Source organism: Chroicocephalus ridibundus, chromosome Z (assembly GCF_963924245.1).
Source record: "Chroicocephalus ridibundus chromosome Z, bChrRid1.1, whole genome shotgun sequence".
NCBI classification, from domain to species: domain Eukaryota; kingdom Metazoa; phylum Chordata; class Aves; order Charadriiformes; family Laridae; genus Chroicocephalus; species Chroicocephalus ridibundus.
This window is the reverse complement of record NC_086316.1, coordinates 77,663,540-77,681,810: the sequence shown is the minus strand read 5'-3', so window position 1 is coordinate 77,681,810 and position 18,271 is coordinate 77,663,540. Positions and strand designations below refer to the sequence as shown.

Here is an 18,271-nt window from a genome sequence, read left to right as displayed (position 1 = left end):
TGGCTGAAGTCTGAATCCTACTTAGTAGAATGGGTACACCCACAGCCCACAGCATCAGACAAATAGCTGCTCATCCTTTAGACCCGCTCTGTTTACAGGAAAAAATAGAAGTTTTTAGAGTTAGCTCCATTCTTGTGATGAGAAATCTTTGTGCGTTTCTATATGAGATTTTTGCTTATGCTTTTTCTCTCTTTTAGAAAAAGTTCCAGATTTCTGTATGAGGCAAAATCCCAGATCTGACCATGTAGTAACTTAAACTGTCCAAATTCTAGTCTAATCTTGAATCTTAACCTTGTGCTTTCAATGTGAGCCATGACAGTAATTTCTGCATGGAAAAAAAAAATCCAAGCAGACTGTGAAAGAGAAGAATCATAGGAAGAAAGTTCTTTTTTGGTTTGAATTACCGTATTCAGGGTCAGCATCTGCAGCCCTCAACCATCTTCAGAAAAGATACTGCTTCTTTGAGGCAGTATCTGGAGAACATCCAACTGACAATGCACAATAACAGGGACCAATTGTCTGCCCATTCCAGTTCATGGTGCCTCCATGTATAGAAGTAGTTTCATGCACAGGAAGACAGAAAGGTGAAACAAGGAAGATGCTCATGTATATCAAGCTACCTTCTGCAGTGGGTGTTCTGACCTTTAGAGAAAGTTAATCATGCCATCTACTTTCACTCTTCATTTAATCTCCCCTTCCCATCTGTTCAGTTTCTCTCAGCTGGAAGCAAGATGAAGAACGAGTACCAGTCAGCTGTCTCAGTGGTCCGCAGCCCACACTTTGGGGCCATTTATTATAAGGCATTAACATCAATTGTCACCTCTATCATGACTGTTACCTCAGTCCATGCCAGACAAGTAGGCAAGAACTGATGTTATAAATATCTGAAATGTGAAATGACCAATGGACAGACAGATAGACAGATATGCAGTATCAGAAGGGACCATTCTGATCCCTTGGACTGAATTCTGAAATAACGTATGCCAGATAACCTCCACTGATGTGACAAGTTCAAACCTTCTGCTTGAGTCGTAGCATACCTTTTAGAAAATTTCTTCATCAAGATTTCATTTGACAGGTGCTCCACCCCTATTGCTAAACAAGATGTTCCAAAATAGTTAATTACCTTCATTATTTAAAAAATGCAGACTCAGTGACTTATTTCCATTTTAAATTTGTCAAAAGTCTGCTTCTAACCAGAAGAAATCATCAAGCTTTTTTTTCTTTCTATATTAAAATACCATATTTTATTGGAAATTATTTATAGACTATGGTCAGAAGACCATTTAACCTTCTCTTCAATAAGCTGTGGCAACTTTCATTACTTTTTCAGACTTAGAATTACTCTTGTAGTTCTTAATAATTCTGAAAACTTATTTTTTGTAGAGAAATCACCAGAACTAAATGCAGAATTCCAGTAAGTATCTTTCCTGAGCCATACTCAGATGTAACATTGCCTTCCTACTTTTAAGGATATTCCCCAGAGACTGGCTTTATCCCAAGACTATACTGAGTCTTGGGACTTTCAATATTTCAACACAAAGCTGAAAGCTCGTGCTTTTGGGGTTTATCATGACATTCATGTTCTTCTTAGAAGCACTGTTTTCTAGTGAAGATTTCCGCTTTTTATAAGTGACTCACTTTTTTCCTCTGGATACTTAATTTTGCATTTTGTTGGATTAAAATGAACACTCTTTAACTGAGTCCAGCCTAAGCAATGCCCCAGGTCAACATGACTTACTTCTGTCATTATTTACCATTTCACCATTTTTGTAAAATTGGCAAATTTTACTAGTAAGTACTTCAGATGTCTTCCAGGTAATGTTAGAGAAATTGAATAGCACAGACCTTCCAGCATGTTCCTGGAGGAGCCTACTAGAAACTCCTCAATATTGTAAGTCACAATTTACAATGTTTTTTGTTGTCTATCTATTATCCAATTATTAAGAAGTTTGATATGGGCTACTTTCATTTTCTATAAATAAGAGCTCTCAAATACTCTAGAAAATTTTAAGTATACTCTATGAAAAATTACTTTATTAATCAAACTTGCGATTTCATGCAATCAGGTTCATTTGATAGGTACTATTTTCCATGAAATCATGATGATTGGCGTTAATTGTGTACTCCTTTTAATTCTTTGCTGTATCATCTCACATCAAAATTTTCATAATTTTACTTAGGTTTATGAAAGATTGACTGAGTTTACCAGATCATCTAGTTTACATCCTTAAAAATTAATAATGGATTTTTTTTTTCTGGAACACTGTGAAGGTTTTCTAATATTCCATAACTTTCTAAAATGAACATCAATGGTTCAGCAAATTTCTGAGCCAATTCTTCTAATATTCTGAGGTTCAATTATCTTATCCCGCAGATGTGAAATATTTAATAGTGATTGTTTAGCATAGTCGTCAGTTACTGGTTGTTCATACATTACAAAATGGATGGATGGATGGATGGATGGATGGATGGATGGATGGGATGGATGGGACGGATAACTGGATAGACAGATCATGCTCAGGCATGAATAAACATTAGTGGAAGGTTAAATATTCCAAAAAGTCATCCAACCCTTTTAGACACCAGAAAACAGCTGAAATGATATGCCCTTGATCTGCAGACATACTCCTTTATTGAGTATTCCAGTACTCATAAATCACCTTACAGTACAATACCTTCCAATGCACACATACATTATAGAGCTACTTACATCCAGATTGTATCCTGAAATTCTTTACAGCACTACAAAATTGCAAGACAGCAGCTAGTACATTGCGCAAAGAACATAGCAAGGTAAAGACCTTGCAAGGCAATTAAAGGAAAACCTCCATTCTCTGATAAGACTAATAAACATGGAGAAAGAGAAAATAAGCAATCTTAGGAATGAAATGGACTGAAGTAGCAGGGAAGTGCTGTGATGTAGGTGGTCAGGTCCTGATGGGGAAGAAGGATGGGAGCTCCTCCCCAGCACCCTTCCCACAAAGGAGAAGACTCATGTGATTTGAACCCCTTATTGTTGCCTTCCCAGCAGCAAATGCCTCCCTGATGTTCCTAGATCTCACCCTTCCCCAGTTAGTAACAAAAGCAAGGAAGCCGTGCACTAAGGGCACAGTTATATTCATAACGAATTATATTAATAACTAATTCCTTAATGACGAACTCAAATGCCTGGGGGAAGGAAAGGAGCGGGGCCTCTAGTCTAACCAATTGCCAGTGCTTTCTGCAGCTTCCTCCATCTTAGTAGCCTGGCTGAGGCCCCCTTTTATGTCCTGGGTAGCAGCACTTTAGAAGTAAGGGAAGCAAGGGGCATGGACTTCTCCCACGCTAGTACCCAGCCCATGGTCACATTTCTTCTCTTTCGCTGCATGGGAATTTGCCTTCCACAAGCTGAGAGGCAGATCCTTGCTCTTCTGTTATTCTCATTTCCCTCTAGTGAGATGAACATGTGTTGAATGACAAGAGGGAAAAGTTCAGAAGAATGAGATCCTCTCCTTAGCTAGTGACTTTCGTAACGGCGGGAACAAGAAGTGCCAAGGAAGTTCCCTCGTGGCAGACAGACAAATACACTGACAGCCAGAACCAGAAAAATGTATCTCTGGACTAAGAAAGCTAAGCATCTCTGAGATGGTAGTTTTGTGCAGCAAGCATCCGGAACATAGCTCAAATAGCTCTTTTTAGTTTTAAGACAAGTTAAATATTTGTTGCTTTGAGGTTGCTCTTTTCCTTTCCGTTAGCTGAGACCAGCCTAGTTACCTGAGTGGACCTGCTGCAGGACCATCTGCCCCCTGTTCAGGAGTCTGGATTAAAAGCTTGTCCAAATCTGTCATTCACCATGGTCTTGACTACTTATTTGGGGGATGCTCAGTGTATTACTAAGCATTGGGTTCCATCCAGAGAAAAGCTTCTGCTGAAGAGAGGCAACATGTTATTCCAACCTGGTAGCAGATCATCAAAAGGCTGTTTTGCACATTAACCGCTAATTCTCCTTGCAGCATGCAAAAAGCAACAGAAAACTCAGAAAGACCAATTAGGGATCCATGGGAACCTAACGATGTGCTCATTCAGGACTGCACTTAGTGTACAAACTAATTCATGATGATGCAAAGACACTACTCACTGTGAATGAAAAATTTACAGTTACAAAACAGTCTTCAAATTCACTCTGAGATAGACTGCTAATTCTCTTCTTTATCATCTCAGCTGATTAAAACAGAAAAACAGCCCTTGAGTCAACCCTGTTACATAAAGCCATTGGTGATCCTGCTGGCATCATGAGAAGGTCATGAAGCTCCCTCAGCATGCCCCACTACCAAGACTTCCTGTGGAAGAAACGGGGAGAAACCAAAGCACCCTCCAAGATGGTCCCCCAGTTTCTGCCTGCTAGTCATTAACACAGTCACACAGGAAAAAAAGCAGGTCAGGAGAAGACATGGACTACAACATCAGTACCTTCCTGGAATATGCTGTGCAAAACCAGGAAGATTAGATGCCCTGAGTTGCAGTCCTAGCAGATTTCTTCATTCTTTGTTGCTTTGATAAATCATTTATTAGAACAGCCTTTTTACATAATCCCCGGGGTGGAAAAAAAAAAAAAGGAAAAAAAAGAAAAAAACCAACATCCCCCCCATAAAATAGATTTATCACAAAATCCTGTCCTCCTACCAGCCATCTTCAGACCAGAACATATATTTCTCTGATTATTAATTAACTGATGCACAGAAACAGCTTCAAGCTTTTTAACCTTTCCCTTTCTCTTTTGTCCTTCAAGAGAGCAGATGACAATGCAGTGGTGGTGTTCAAAACACAGATAGTTTCTTGAGCAACTGTAGTACTATCATCATGATTTGAGACCTAGAGTCATGGGCTCCAACATTAAAGCCATTCAGAAAGCATTTAAGCTATTTTCCCAGTACATACATTCTGTTCCTAGTCATACATGTTTAAGCCTGGAACAGCACCATTAACACTGGCGTGGAGAAACAAGGGGGCCTACAGGAAAGACAGGGAGGGACTCTTTATCAGGGAATGTAGCAATAGGATGAGGGGTAACTGTTTTAAACTGGAAAAGGGGAGATTTAGATTAGATATTAGGAAGAAATTCTTTACTGTCAGGGTGGTGAGGCACTGGAACAGGTTGCCCAGGGAAGCTGTGGATGCCCCATCCCTGGAGGTGTTCAAGGCCAGGCTGGATGGGGCTTTGAGCAGCCTGGTCTAGTGGAAGGTGTCCCTGCCCATGGCAGGGGGGTTGGAACTAGATGGGCTTTAAGGTCGCTTCCAACCTAAACCATTCTGTGATTCTAACTGCCAATAGCACATGTAAGGACAAAAAAGTCATCTAATCTACCAGTAGGTATCTGACCTGAAAAGAGAAAGGAATATGATATTGTTAACACAGCTTGTCTGTCTGTCTGCCTGCCTATCCCTTACCAGTGTGACATCTCAAGTCTCAGGATAAGCCCTAGCTTTTATTCTTTTTGGTATCCATCCAAATACGCTCAATAATATCAAATACAACTTCACATAAATAACAGGAAGGGGGAGAGGCAAATGCACCAACAAGTTCTGAGTGTTTCAAGCCCCATGAAACTAAACCAGTCACATGAAGCCAGTGGAATTAGCTGCTCTGTCCCAAGGACGTGCTCACAAGGAAAATGCACAATTATTGGCAATTGCCCTTCTCTCTCCCCAGCCTTCCCACTCCAGCCTCTCCACCCTCAGTTGCTAGCCAGTGGAGATTTTTATATTACAGCAGTGGACATCAGGATAACTAAGGAGAAAAAAATAAACAAACCAAATCTGGTCCAAATCTGTAGGCAACTAATACCAATAGCAACAGGGTACAACTCCCAGCTTCATTATCTGGTCTAGATGAAATATAGTGAGCAAATGCACTTCTGATCTCTCTTATTAGTCCCATTTGTTAAAATGCTGTATTATTTACAGCTTTGCACAGAATGAGGAAATGGCCTTAGAATTCCATCTTAAAAACAAAGTGATGATAAAAACTAGTGTAGTTTTGTAGGCTTATCTAAAGGCAAGGTTCTTGCAGAGATACAATGGTATCAGCATCCCAGCACCAGGGCTTGCCACCTAAGTAAAGGTCTAGTCTTGGCAAAAGTAGGTAAATAATAGATTTCCATCATACTTGTCAGCAGGTCTGGTGGGGTTTGAATGAATTAGGAGTTTGATTCAGCAAATAACATCACTTTAGGGAGTGCCTCACCCAGCCACTAGCCAGTTAACAACACCTTTCCTTGAGATGTCAGTCCCAACTGCAGAACCAAGTAAATACCGCAGCAGAGGTACCTTGATTTAAGCTAGGTGCCTGCCTTCCTTGCAGTCTGCACTAGTTCCTGCTAGACAGCCAGTGGGACTTCATTCATCTGAGCACAGCTAGGAATGTCCTGGAAAAAGAGAGAAATCCTGTCCAACGCTCCACTGACTGTATTGGCGAGACCTCCACTGATTGTTTTAGGATCCCAAGGTGATTTGCTCACAAGTGGATGCACGTGTAGATACACTCTAGATGTGCTCGTTTAGCCAGTAGGAGGTACGTTGCAACAGGGCCAGTTACAAGAGTAGAAGTCAAAGTTTACAGACAAGCTAGGTTCTCTAAAGACATGATATAAGCAATTATCCAGCTGCATCCAACCCAGCTTTGATGCTTGGTACCTGCATATATATTAGTAAAGTAAACATGCCTGGCACTTTCCCCTAGCACTGGGGCCAGCTGGCACAGAATGGCCCACACCCAAACTATTAAATTATCTTACATTCCAGAATATCATGACCACATCCAAGCTAACTACCAAAACCAGGCTCTGTTCTGTGCTATAACTCAGAATTTGTCCAGGAATTGTTTGGAGTTAGGCACAAGCCAAAACTATGTCAAGGACTTTTGTAAATATCCGGTGGTACAGATGATCGGGTTCCAGTTTCTCTGAACTTCCCTGGCACAGTTTTATTTTACTGGTATAGATTTAGCTGATGGGTCTTGGACAGGAGTATTAGCAGTCCAGAGGCGATTTTTAAAATAACTGGCTTTCACTACACCCTGTATTCAAAGACGTGAGGTAGCTAGGCAGCAAATTTCAAGTTGAAGCTCAAGTAAAACATTTCCAAGGCAGCTTCCAGAAGTATTTAAAGAGTGAATCAGCTCAGGTGAAGTCAGGAGGTGTTTAGTTTGTTTCTTTGCTGAGACTAAGTCATAGGACCTTCTTAACTGGTAGATTATTCAACTAGTCAAATGTAAACTGGGAACATTACCAGGGGCTTACTGGCTAATAAGTGATTGCAAAAGCAGATCTATTACCATTGAATAATACTCCAGCTCATTACTCACCATACATAACTCTCCAGTTTTCTGCCTAGAGATTGATGGCTGCTGTGAGGCTTGAGCAACACTTTTGCTCACATCTTCAGATCTGCAGTGTTGGTACCTCCTCATCCAGGTGGTTGGCAGGAAAACTGCATGGACAGACAGTTACTTGGAGCCTTGGCTTCCAGAGGGGAGGCTGGAGAGGGATGCCTGTTTATTTCATGGGCCTCCCTCTTAAAAACACGTTTGCCGTACTCAGTTAACCTGTAGTCTTACTTTGAGGCTAAGACCATAGGTTTTATCACCTCTCATAAACTTATGTTTGTAGCCAAAGGCAGGGAGTGCAGTTTTAATGCAAGAGTGAGAAGGTGTGCTTGCATATATGTGCGTGTGTGTGCATGTCTCTTTCAAACACAAGCCACCTTGTGTCATCTGTGAGACTTGTTTTCAAGGAGGAACTAGACCAGGGAGGAGGTGCGGCTGAACGCACTCACACTGCAGCCCAGGGCTGTGAGCCATTCCTGGTGCTGTTGTCAGGAGCAGGTGTATACCTGGCAGCAAATGTTCAGCATTAGCTTTTTGAAGGGCTCTCAAACTGTCTCTTCATTTCAGCCTGTCTGTTGAGAGACACGGGGTTCCTAGGGTTGATTTGTCCTGCCAGAGCTTTGCAGGGGTGGGAAGACAGATGGCTTTGTCTGGAGTGCAGGCTGGCCCAAGGTAGTCTTACCCAGGGTTTGTGCTCAGAAATGTTGTTGGCACACAGGGACATTTCTGGCAAAGGCAGCAGAAGCAATTCTTATACGATGTGATGGCCCCCTGCCTCGCTAATATCTCAGACCCATGGTCACTCCAGCTAAAGTGAAATACAGTCTGGGCAAATGTGGCCTTTTCCTGGAGCTAACATTAAAAAAAAAACGGAGCGGGCGGGGAATAAACTTACACCAAAAACCCTTCCCAAAGCTGAATGCATTAGATTCATTGAATCCTGTATGGTTCTGGCCTATCTTGGGTCTTCTGATCCCCAGAGAGCAAGGCTTCCATTGAGACAAAGAATGTCATTTTAGGTGGCCTGTAAATGCAATGTTCAGTCACTATAGGTGTTTCTACTGCTGGATGCGCTCCATGGCTCATTGGATGATTTGCTGGCAAGGTATGAAACTACTTATGGAAACCATGTTAGGAAAGCACTAGTGTTCATCTTTCTCAACTGCAGAGTCAAGAGAAAGTCTGCAGTAATTGCCAGTTAATAAAGCTCCTCATATGGCTTAAGTGGCCAACAATCAAACTATTCGTGCCAATGAACACCATAATGGAGAACTTATTAAATTCACATTTTACTTATGTTGCCATAATAAGGAAGTAGGAATAGGTATATCAGGTTCCCTTTCATTGTGAATATTGGAAGGCAAAGGAAAGGTTATGTTGATGAGTGAAGGAAGGTCTAGAGCATGATGGAGGGAAAAGGAGCAAGACAGTGTGCCCTGAGACCATGCATCACATCTGCTGAGACACAGCTCAAAGGACCCAAATCTTGTGTGCGCTGATGCTGCGGCACCAGCATTTGGATGCTTGTGCTTCACTTAATCTTGTGTCCAAACTGGGACTCAGACCAGGCACTGCGTCCTGGGATGCTGATCTGTAACAACCCCTCCTACCCTCCGTCCCCCATTGGCAACCATCCTGTCCTCACTCTCCTGCCTACCTGCCCACCCTCCCACCTGCTTACTCCCTCCCTTCCACCCGCCTCACTCCCTCCCCCATGTTCATTCTCAGTGGTCGTTGCATGTACGTGCCTTGGCCCCCTTCAGCTCATTAAACCCCCTGCCTTGCCTCATGTTTTGACAGGTTTTGTGAGTTTTGACAATCCTGCCAGTGCCCAAGCTGCTATCCAGGCTATGAATGGTTTCCAGATTGGCATGAAGAGGCTGAAGGTGCAGCTGAAGAGGCCAAAGGATGCTAATCGTCCCTACTGAAGAGTTGTGGGAAAAACTGGATACAAAGCACTAGCACAGGTAACTGCATGAGGAAGGGGGTGTCAGCTGTGGTTGTAGCCTTTCTTGTTGTAGACCCTCAAAAAGACTCAGCTCTGTGACTCTCTAGCTTCTACCTTTTTCACTTAGCCCTCTGGCTAGAGCCACATCGCACAGATACGCACCTACACATAAACCAGGAACCGTTTGTGTGTGCGTCTCTCTAGAAAAAGAGGTGGAAGGATGCTTAATGAGGGATGAGACAAGTTCCCCACCTCAGGGGCATCCTGCATCTCTAGAAAGTATTCCTGGTCACTAGAGGAGAGCCAGCAGCTGTCCTGATTCCCCTTGCTCAGCTAAAGAGAGCATTTCTGGTGGCTGAAGAAAATCTGCAATTAAGAAATGGGTCCGGGCTGCAGTTCCATCCCAGCTGACTGGACTGGGACAGTGTCTGTCTCAATAGCTCTGTGTCGCAAACGTTTCAAAGCATTCTTCATTCTTCATGCAGTACAGTCTGTATCCAATTTCATCACAGCATAATAACTTTATGTAAATATGTCTCCCTGACAACTAAATAACCCCTGATTTCTTTCTTCCCAAGCCCAAGAAATGAATAGAAGGATCCATGCTCACTTCTTTCTCAGTTAATGTTAACTTCAGTGTGTAGACAAAACCCAACCAAAGCCAAGGAAGCTTTGCTTGACTGAGGACCTAGACAAATCAGAACGAAGGTCTCACTGTTAGACTCGTGTACTGTGTGTTGTTGGAGAGGAGCCAGCTTGATGCTCCAAGGGAACTTCTAGTACATGTAACAGTGTCAAAAGTATCAGAAGCAGCAGCTTGTTTCATTGGAATCCCAGCCAATCACCAATAACAAAAACGGAGATGTTTCCGAAAATGGAAATATTTTCCACCGCTGGCTGGCTTTTCCATTAGATAATTCTTTGAGAAACAGAAATATAAGACTGTACGTGTTTGTTACAGATAGAGGAAGCCTCCCTGCTGTTAAAACTGTTCCACACCAGAGATTCCCCAATAAACCCAGCACTCAGGGTGGCCCTAAGCTGCAACAAGCATTGTGCACTCCTGCATTAGTGACAGAGAGATGGGTTAGGTGACCTTTCTAGACTGTTATCAATGTAATGTCTAAGATTCAGTGATTTTCATTCAGGGCCTTTTTGATTCATCTAAGGTACAGGCAGGAAATCCTTATCTTCAACCTTCCAAAGAAATCTGAAGTGTGCTAATTTTTCACTGGTATCTCTAATATCTTCGAAAAAATGGTCTTCAGAGCAGTATCCTTTCCACTGAGAATTAATGAATGGGAACAAAAAGTCTTTGAAAGAGGTGCTGCACTGAAGACAACAGGAAGCAAGTTAAGAAAACTTTTAATAAACATATTAGGTTCACGTGCAAGATATAGCCTCCATAGTTTAGACTCTCCTTTATATGTGACTATATGAAGATAACTGTCAATGCATTTTCCCTCTTCAAAAATCTCTTTTCTTTTCCTTGCTTATGACAAGGCCTCTTGGAAGCTTGAAACCAAAATACGTTTCCATATCCAAATGCTTTTTGCTTCATCACACCGGCTTTTTACTGCAGGTTTTGCTGGGGGAGAGCGGGAGATGCATGCATGCAATTTTGTTAAAGCAGGGAATGTCTTTGTCAGGGAGATTTTCAATAACACCTGCAAAGGAATCGAGGAACACAAGTGTCTCTTTAGTTTGGCGCGAAGCAATAGCTTTGTATCATAGCATAGCTGTGATCACTGAGGATATACTTGTTTGTAATGGTCGTATAAGAAAGTGCAGGGCTGTAGACACCTGTGGTTTTAAAGACTGACTGGTATGAGTTTATGGTATTTTCATTACCATGGATCATTATAAAGTGCTCTGCCTCTACCTTTTCACGATCAGGCTGATGTTGAGGTCTCAGCTTGTTTCCTATAAAAACATCACTCAGTAGTAGGACTAAGATTTGTTGTTGTTTGGTTTTTTTTCTTTTTCCCCCCAATAAATGCCAAAACAAGAAATCAGCTAGTAAAATGGCAATAAAATTCCGTTTCTCTGTCTTAGAGCACTTTTTTTTTCTTTCTTTGCTTCTGCAAAGCAAGAGAAGAGTCTTGAATTGTGACCTCTAAACAGAAATCCTTTAGCCTTTCTGGATTTTATTTTTATTTTAATGCAAAACCAGTATTAAAAATCCAGCAAAATCAGTTCAGTTGTTACCACCCGATCACTTTCATCCTCTACTTAAGGAGCCTTTATTAGAGGTACAGACAGTCCCTACCAAAATGGAGTAAATGCAGCTCAGAAGTCCTTATTCTCTTGTGGACTCCCACCCTGGTGAGCCCATTGAAGGAGCTGAAGATGTACCTGTCTTCTAGGAGGAGAGAGTTCTCCAGGGAAAAATTTTGTGTGTGTTTTTCGCACCTAACAAAAGGGATTGGCCAAGAGTATGTGGCCCCAGGAAGATACTGAAAAGCAAATCCCAGGAAAGGATTTGATTTAGCACAGGGACTACCATGCCAGGTTAGACTGGAGAGGACACTTGGTAATAGCAAGGATACCCAGAAGGGCTTAGATCCAGCTCTTTCTTCAGCTCATCTGCTTTCCAGTGCTTGGAAACATCCACACCAGCACCCTAGAAGCAGAGGAATTTGAGTCAAGACGGTCACAGTTCATCTTCCCACGAGGGCTGTGCGACAGCAGTGACCACAGGGCTGAGCCCTCAGTGATAAGCCTTACTTAGACACAGGTCAGCTGTTCTTGGCTCAGCACGGTGTTATTGTACCCTCATGGCTGGTTCGATGTGCAACGTCCATCCAGCCTGCAAAATACCACTGGAATTCTCTGACTTGCACGCTCAGTAGACAGTGTCATTACTGCTACAAGAAGTTTCCTAAAAACACTAGGACAAAAGCCGTCTTGGACCATGGGTACAGCACAGACAGCTATTGCAAACCTTGAGAGCAGGCAGCTCCCTTAACCGGCAGAAACACAATAACTCCTGTATGTTTTTTATCTAGTTTTATTTTGGTCACAGCTCTTCAGGGTCCTTAATTCCAACTTGAAGCATGTGTATAACCATATTGACATCAGGGCAATTACTCATGTGCTTCAAGAGGATGCTCAAGAAACTTTTTAATTGGGATTTTTCTAAGGGAGAGCTTTGTTTTATTGAACTCCTTTCCAAAAATAAGAAGCTGCCAACAAAAAACACAAGCAGCACCCAGTTTGATGTAATCCACCAGAGTGTTTTTTCCTAACCAAGAAAGAAAGATCTTCACTCAATTTTAATTCTGGATGCAGTTTTTTTTAGCTTATAAATCTCCCTTTTGGGACACAAGAGTCCAGGCCACAGTGATTTGAAGTCCTTTGTTTTCCTTGCAACTGCTCTAAAGTTGCTGTCAAACACTGAAAGGGTTTCTGTGATGTGGCAGATAAGCCCACAAGCTGCAGTAAGCAAAGCCCTGAAGAATTCAGATGGCAAAATATTTCCAAAATGGCTTCCTCTGTTCTCTTTTTTCTTTATAATTAAAGAGGTGGTTGTAGGAAAAAAAAGAAAGGGGGGGGGGGCAGAGCGGGGAGAAAGAAAAAGTAAGAGAGGAGGATCATTTGAGTCAACTCTGCCAAAATCAATATATTCTATTACAAATCCCCCCTCAGGACTAGGAAGCAAGGATTCGGAGGCGCTTCACATGTCTTTCAGACAGTAAATGCACGAGATAATGAAGAAAAAAAGCACCCTGAAATCCATAGCTCCCTTGGGTGGCCATTCCTAGGAGCCCTTAAGTACCCCGTGATATGGCAAAGTTGCAGGTTCAACCTGCAGCGGCTGGGGGTGCGTGTCAGCCCATGGAGGACTGCTGGGACAGGCAGAAAGACGAGTGTCTCTCGTCCTCCCCATGGGAGCAGAAGTGATTGGTGTGATTATGGCCCTCTGCTGTGGGTCTCAAAGCTAGTTGCCCAGTGCAAAGTCACGATAGCCATGATAGGACAATATTGCCTTGAAAACCCCATAATTCACAGCTCTTCCTGTATTAAGGGCAGCACAGGGTAGCACAGAAGCATCCAGCTGATAGACCCGTAAAAGGCATTGCACAGAAAGGCAGTTAAAATACTATCCATTCCCCTTCTGTGGCTTCACCTTGGTGACTGATCACTAGCAAAGGGTTATTTACCACCTCAGACAGGTACTCTGCTGTTGAAGTTTTATTTAAAGCTGAACATGGAGACACGTCTGGGTGGGACTGACCGGGAGCACTGAGTGGCATGAAACCGGGTGAGGCAAAGCGAGTGTGAGTGAGACAAACTGAGTGAGACAAAACTGAGGCAGAAGAGTGAGAAGAAAAAGGTCAACAGTAAGACCTTTTTTTCAGCTTTGCTCATATGAGTAGTGGCAAAACATTAAAAGAATGCATTGACAACCTGCTTCTCCAAAATGCCGAGGGAAATAACATAGGCCAAAGATCAAATAAAAAAAAAAAAAAAAAAAAAAGATATTTAGGTTCTTCTTCACAGCTTTTTGAATATGTGCTGGTATGTGACATACTGTAGAAGGTATGAGATGCTTCTTTCTGCAGCTGGCTGGAATAGGTGATATTTTTTTCATTGGAATATACAGCTTACCAAACTGGAAAACTTAGCATTTCCCTTTGTCTGTGCTCTGATAAGAGAAAAAACCCCAAACACCTCATTTTAAAGACATTATCAACGAAAAATAAAACAAACAAGCAAAATTACAGATGCCGATAAACAAAAAGATCTGAATGGAAAATTTCTGTCTGTCTCTTGTCATTTCAGATCACTTCAATGCAAGTCCTAATGAAAGTGTATTTTTTACTGAATTTTGGATTGCTTATCCCTCTCAGATAGTCTTGTATTACTGTCAGTGAGAGGCTACTCTGCAGTTGCATTGATCTTACTGTTTTCTATTAAGCTGTTCATCTTGAAATTCGGACAAAATATCCTTTATCAGGGTCTAACCCCATTTCTTGTAGTTATGCCTCCTACAGTCATGCTAACAAGTTCCTCTTCCTCCTGCACAGATTATTGCCATTCCCTTCCTTTAGTCATCACTTAGATCATTTAGGACTTGCTTACATTATGGAAATTTGCACTAGTATAATTACACCAAAACAGTACTCCAGCACAAGCTTTAATATGAAGTGAATAAAGTGAGATCAAAATCAGCACAGCTTCATTTGGGGAAGTCTGTTTAGGTACTGAAAAACCATCAGCTCAAACAATATTTTTTTTTCTTTGGATTACTTTTGCTTTTAATTTCCACTGACAACTGTGGCTAAATTAAGCTTCCCTCACTGTGTTTGTAACCCAAACTTTGTGCTGTTGTCCTCGTACATGAAAGAATGGAAGTGAATGCTACTGGGGGAGGCTGAAACAGAACTATTGAACGTATTTGCAAAACTGACAAGGAAACCCTTTTCTTTCCTGGCTGATCATCTTTAACCTGCCTGCCCATTTAAATTACTAATAACTTTATTATGGTAAAATTCTCATGTCTGTTCCATAAACCACAGTTTCGATACCAGAGCATGCAAAATCCCATTTGCTAATTATTGTAGTTATTCTAAGATTGGCACACAATATAATGCACTGATGGAAAACGACAATAATTAATTACTGCATTTACTCCAAAATTACAATCGGTAATTACTGCTCTGAGACTGAATTCCATTCAGCAATATTTGGAACTTGTTCTTGCTCAAAGCAGGGCAGCTTTTCAGGAGTATTGCTGTGTTTGCATCTAAATGAGTCCATGTAGGTCACTAACGGATCTGCACTATTTGTCATGGGAGTGATACAGCAGCACAATGCAATACCATAACACTTTCCTTCAGTTCGGAGCATGAATTCTTCATTAAAACTCATGTCCCCATTTTTTTTTTAAATGTTAGATAATGCAATTATTTCAGAATTAAATAATAGATATGAAAGCAGCCTCCCATTTCTCATCCCACGGTGATGCAGTTGGTCCTGGTGTTCTAAAGTAAACTTTTGGAGGCTTGTGAGAACTTTTCCCAATGACTCAGCCAGCAAAGAGCCTACTCAGTTGTCCCTACTGTCAAAAGACCAGGAGCTTGATATGCTTGTGCGACCTTCAAAGGCTTCCAACAGTAAAATCCCCCAAAGCCCCAGAGTTGACAGAAGGGTGGTAGTGTTATATATCCAGCCACTTGACCAACAAGATTACTATGGGATATCATATGGACCATGTCATGCAAATTAGCTGAGTAGGTCAGATTTAGAGCCTTTCTGAGATAACCGGTGTGAGCTTTGATTGCTTCAGTTCATGGGCAGCTGCAGTAACCTGAAAACAGTAGGCTTTGAAGGAACTTCTTTATTAGGTTCATCCAGCACAGAGATTTGCTGGGCCAGTGCATGGGGGACTGCAACTTGAAGGAAAAGTGGGGAACTGGGAAATGTAAGAAAAGGAAAGGGTTTTAAGCAGCCATAATTGGAAATGAGAGGCAAAGAGATGGAAAAACACCAGAGACACCCATAGCCAAAATGTTTGTTGCAGCAGCAGCAAACAGTGACAGAATGCAATCCTCTGCTAAATAAAATAGATACAAAGAGAATGAGAGAGGGTAAAGACCACAATGCAAAAGGCTTGTGAAAATCTAAGAGGAAGTTTAAAAACAAGCATGGTCATTTTCCTACAGGACCTTGATTTAAGTGACAAGTCAGCAAAGTCTTTTGATACCGGGACACTGAGGGGAGCAGTACCTACTAATGAGCAGACAGAAAAGAAGCATGTTATCAATTTGCAAATGCAAGTACTTGGGAAGAGAGCAAAGGGCAAGTTGTTTGAAGCTCAGTGTGTGGGACCATAAAGGTCTAGGACTGCAGGCAAAAGAAGTTCTTCTTAGAGGTCCCTATGCTTCCTACGTTTGAAGACTGATAGATCCATTTCTGGTGTGTTTAGTCTAAAGAAAACATCAGCATCATGAACATGCTGTTTTGTCCAGATAAAGACGATATGGACAGTATAGGCCAAAGGCAGGGCAGAGCCCTCTGGCCCTAGGGAAAAGTGAATTAGCAGAGAAGGTTAGTTCAGGAAACTGGAAACTCCCAATAAAGTCAAAGTTACGAGTCAGCTCCAACACATGGTTCACAGGACTCAGGTCACTTGTGCAGCATTGATCAGGAGGCTGAAAATTATCTGATCTTTTTGCCACTGACCTTTGAGAGCTACTGCAAAACCACGAATTGAAGCTGTATGGGGTAATGTTTGGCACTTACACTGTAGGTATAAAGAAAAGGGAGGCTAAAAAACTCCATGAAATTTACTCTGCAGGGGAACTGCTACAGGAGTTGGCAAGAATCTTAATAAGGGGTTGCAGAGTGCTCCATCAATGTGAGCACCTTAAATTGATGTCCTTATGGTTTGGAAGGCATATACAATCAGCTGCACTAGAACACTGTTTCTCATTCCCACAGTTATACCCAGTGATATATCAAATGCAATAATTGCATATTTGAATAATTCATGGGTACGGTAACTTTGGCCAGATACAAGTGAATATCAAAACTCTGGTCTCTGAAGTGTTTGATTCCGCTGTAGCAGAGAATTGAAGGTTTACAGTATAAACTCTCTCAAGTGTCTTTCGTCCTGCCTTGTGACTGCAGTTAGAGATCAGACAGCTTTTATTTCAAATGGGTCATTTATCCACTTAGCTGAGCTTTATCCAACCTTTTTGAAATATTGGGTAGAAGGCTGAGCTGGAGGGGAAAGAAGAACAGCAGTCAAGTCATTTCCCAACCAAGAAGCAGTGAATGAAAATTCAGTGTTCAGCCTGGAAAGGTACTAACCACAACCATGGTCAGGTGAAGTTCTCAGGCAGCGTCAATTACCAGCTCCTCTGAAGTCAGTGAAGTGACACTGATTTATGGCAACCAAGGATTCAGGCCCTCTGTTACTTATTTAATTCTAAATGTTCTCCTAGCAGAGATGTTTCAATTATTTGTAATTCTAGAGGAAGACAAAATGTCACCACTCTGGCCACTCTGTTTTTTTTAGAGCAGAGAGATGCAGGAATGAACATGCCTTTCACCAAGCACATCCCTGTGGCTTATTTTAAAAATCCCTTTATACAACAATGATTTACAAACGTAAAAAATTCTTTTGCATGCCTGGAAAGCCACAGTTGCACACCCAAGTGATCCTCTTTAGAAAACAGATTTCTTCCACTATTGGGAGAGATACTCTCCCACTCTGCCTCTTCATATAACTCTTTTTTCCCATGTAGGCCATGTCCAGCAGCTGGTCTGTCTGAAGCACCTGTTCTGTGCAGAGCAGGGTAACTCTTTAAAATCCTCACATCAACAAGACACCTGCCTTTGAGATTTCTGGCTATATGAGGCCTGGTCCTTGAAGCCAACAGATTTGTTGATTCGGGTGTGCTGTGGACCAGGGCCCTGGTTGTCATGTCCGAGTGCTGTAATACACTATCTGTCTTAAAAAGCAGGTTGTTCCAAAAGAAAATAGGTTGTCATTACCTTGATTTCTAAGAATTTGGAAATGATTGGGCCATGAAACCCATAGGCTGTGCAGTCAGCTACAAATTTGTCTTTGCTGGATAAAATTCTCTTTTTTTCTCTGCTCTTGAAGCATCTCTACTCATCAGTAGAAGTTGCATTCCACCTCCTGTGACATACGATGAGTGAATGCTTGCCATGCTCTTTATTTTCTGTGCATTCTTCTTGCATGGCAGACATTGCTCTACCATGGCAGACTGGTCGCTGAGAAAGGGAGCCAAGCAGGCAGCCCAAAAACTGCCTTAGGAAACTGGGGTCTTACACATCAATTCTTTGCTGCTTTCAGAAGGTGATCTATTTGAGTGTTTCTGTCTTCTGCTCTTAGCTTACAAGGGCACTATTTGGTGCAGATCGTATAGACCTTGTTAGAAAAAATCCCATCAGGAATTCCTATAGGTCTTTTTTCTGTTCCC

At 41.9% G+C, this 18,271-nt stretch overlaps 1 protein-coding gene across 10 annotated transcripts in view; it reads left to right on the top strand.

The window, feature by feature from the left end:
• Positions 1-18,271, top strand: part of CELF4 (CUGBP Elav-like family member 4) — a 712,910-nt gene that overhangs the window by 678,047 nt on the left and 16,592 nt on the right. For all 10 annotated transcript variants that reach the window (XR_010069051.1, XM_063319988.1, XM_063319989.1 and 7 more), the window contains exon 12: positions 9,167-9,333. Coding sequence is in view for 9 of the 10 variants with exons in the window: in XM_063319988.1 (XP_063176058.1) it covers positions 9,167-9,294 (128 nt within the window). In the remaining variant the exon portion in view is untranslated. The remainder of the gene's footprint in view (positions 1-9,166; positions 9,334-18,271) is intronic.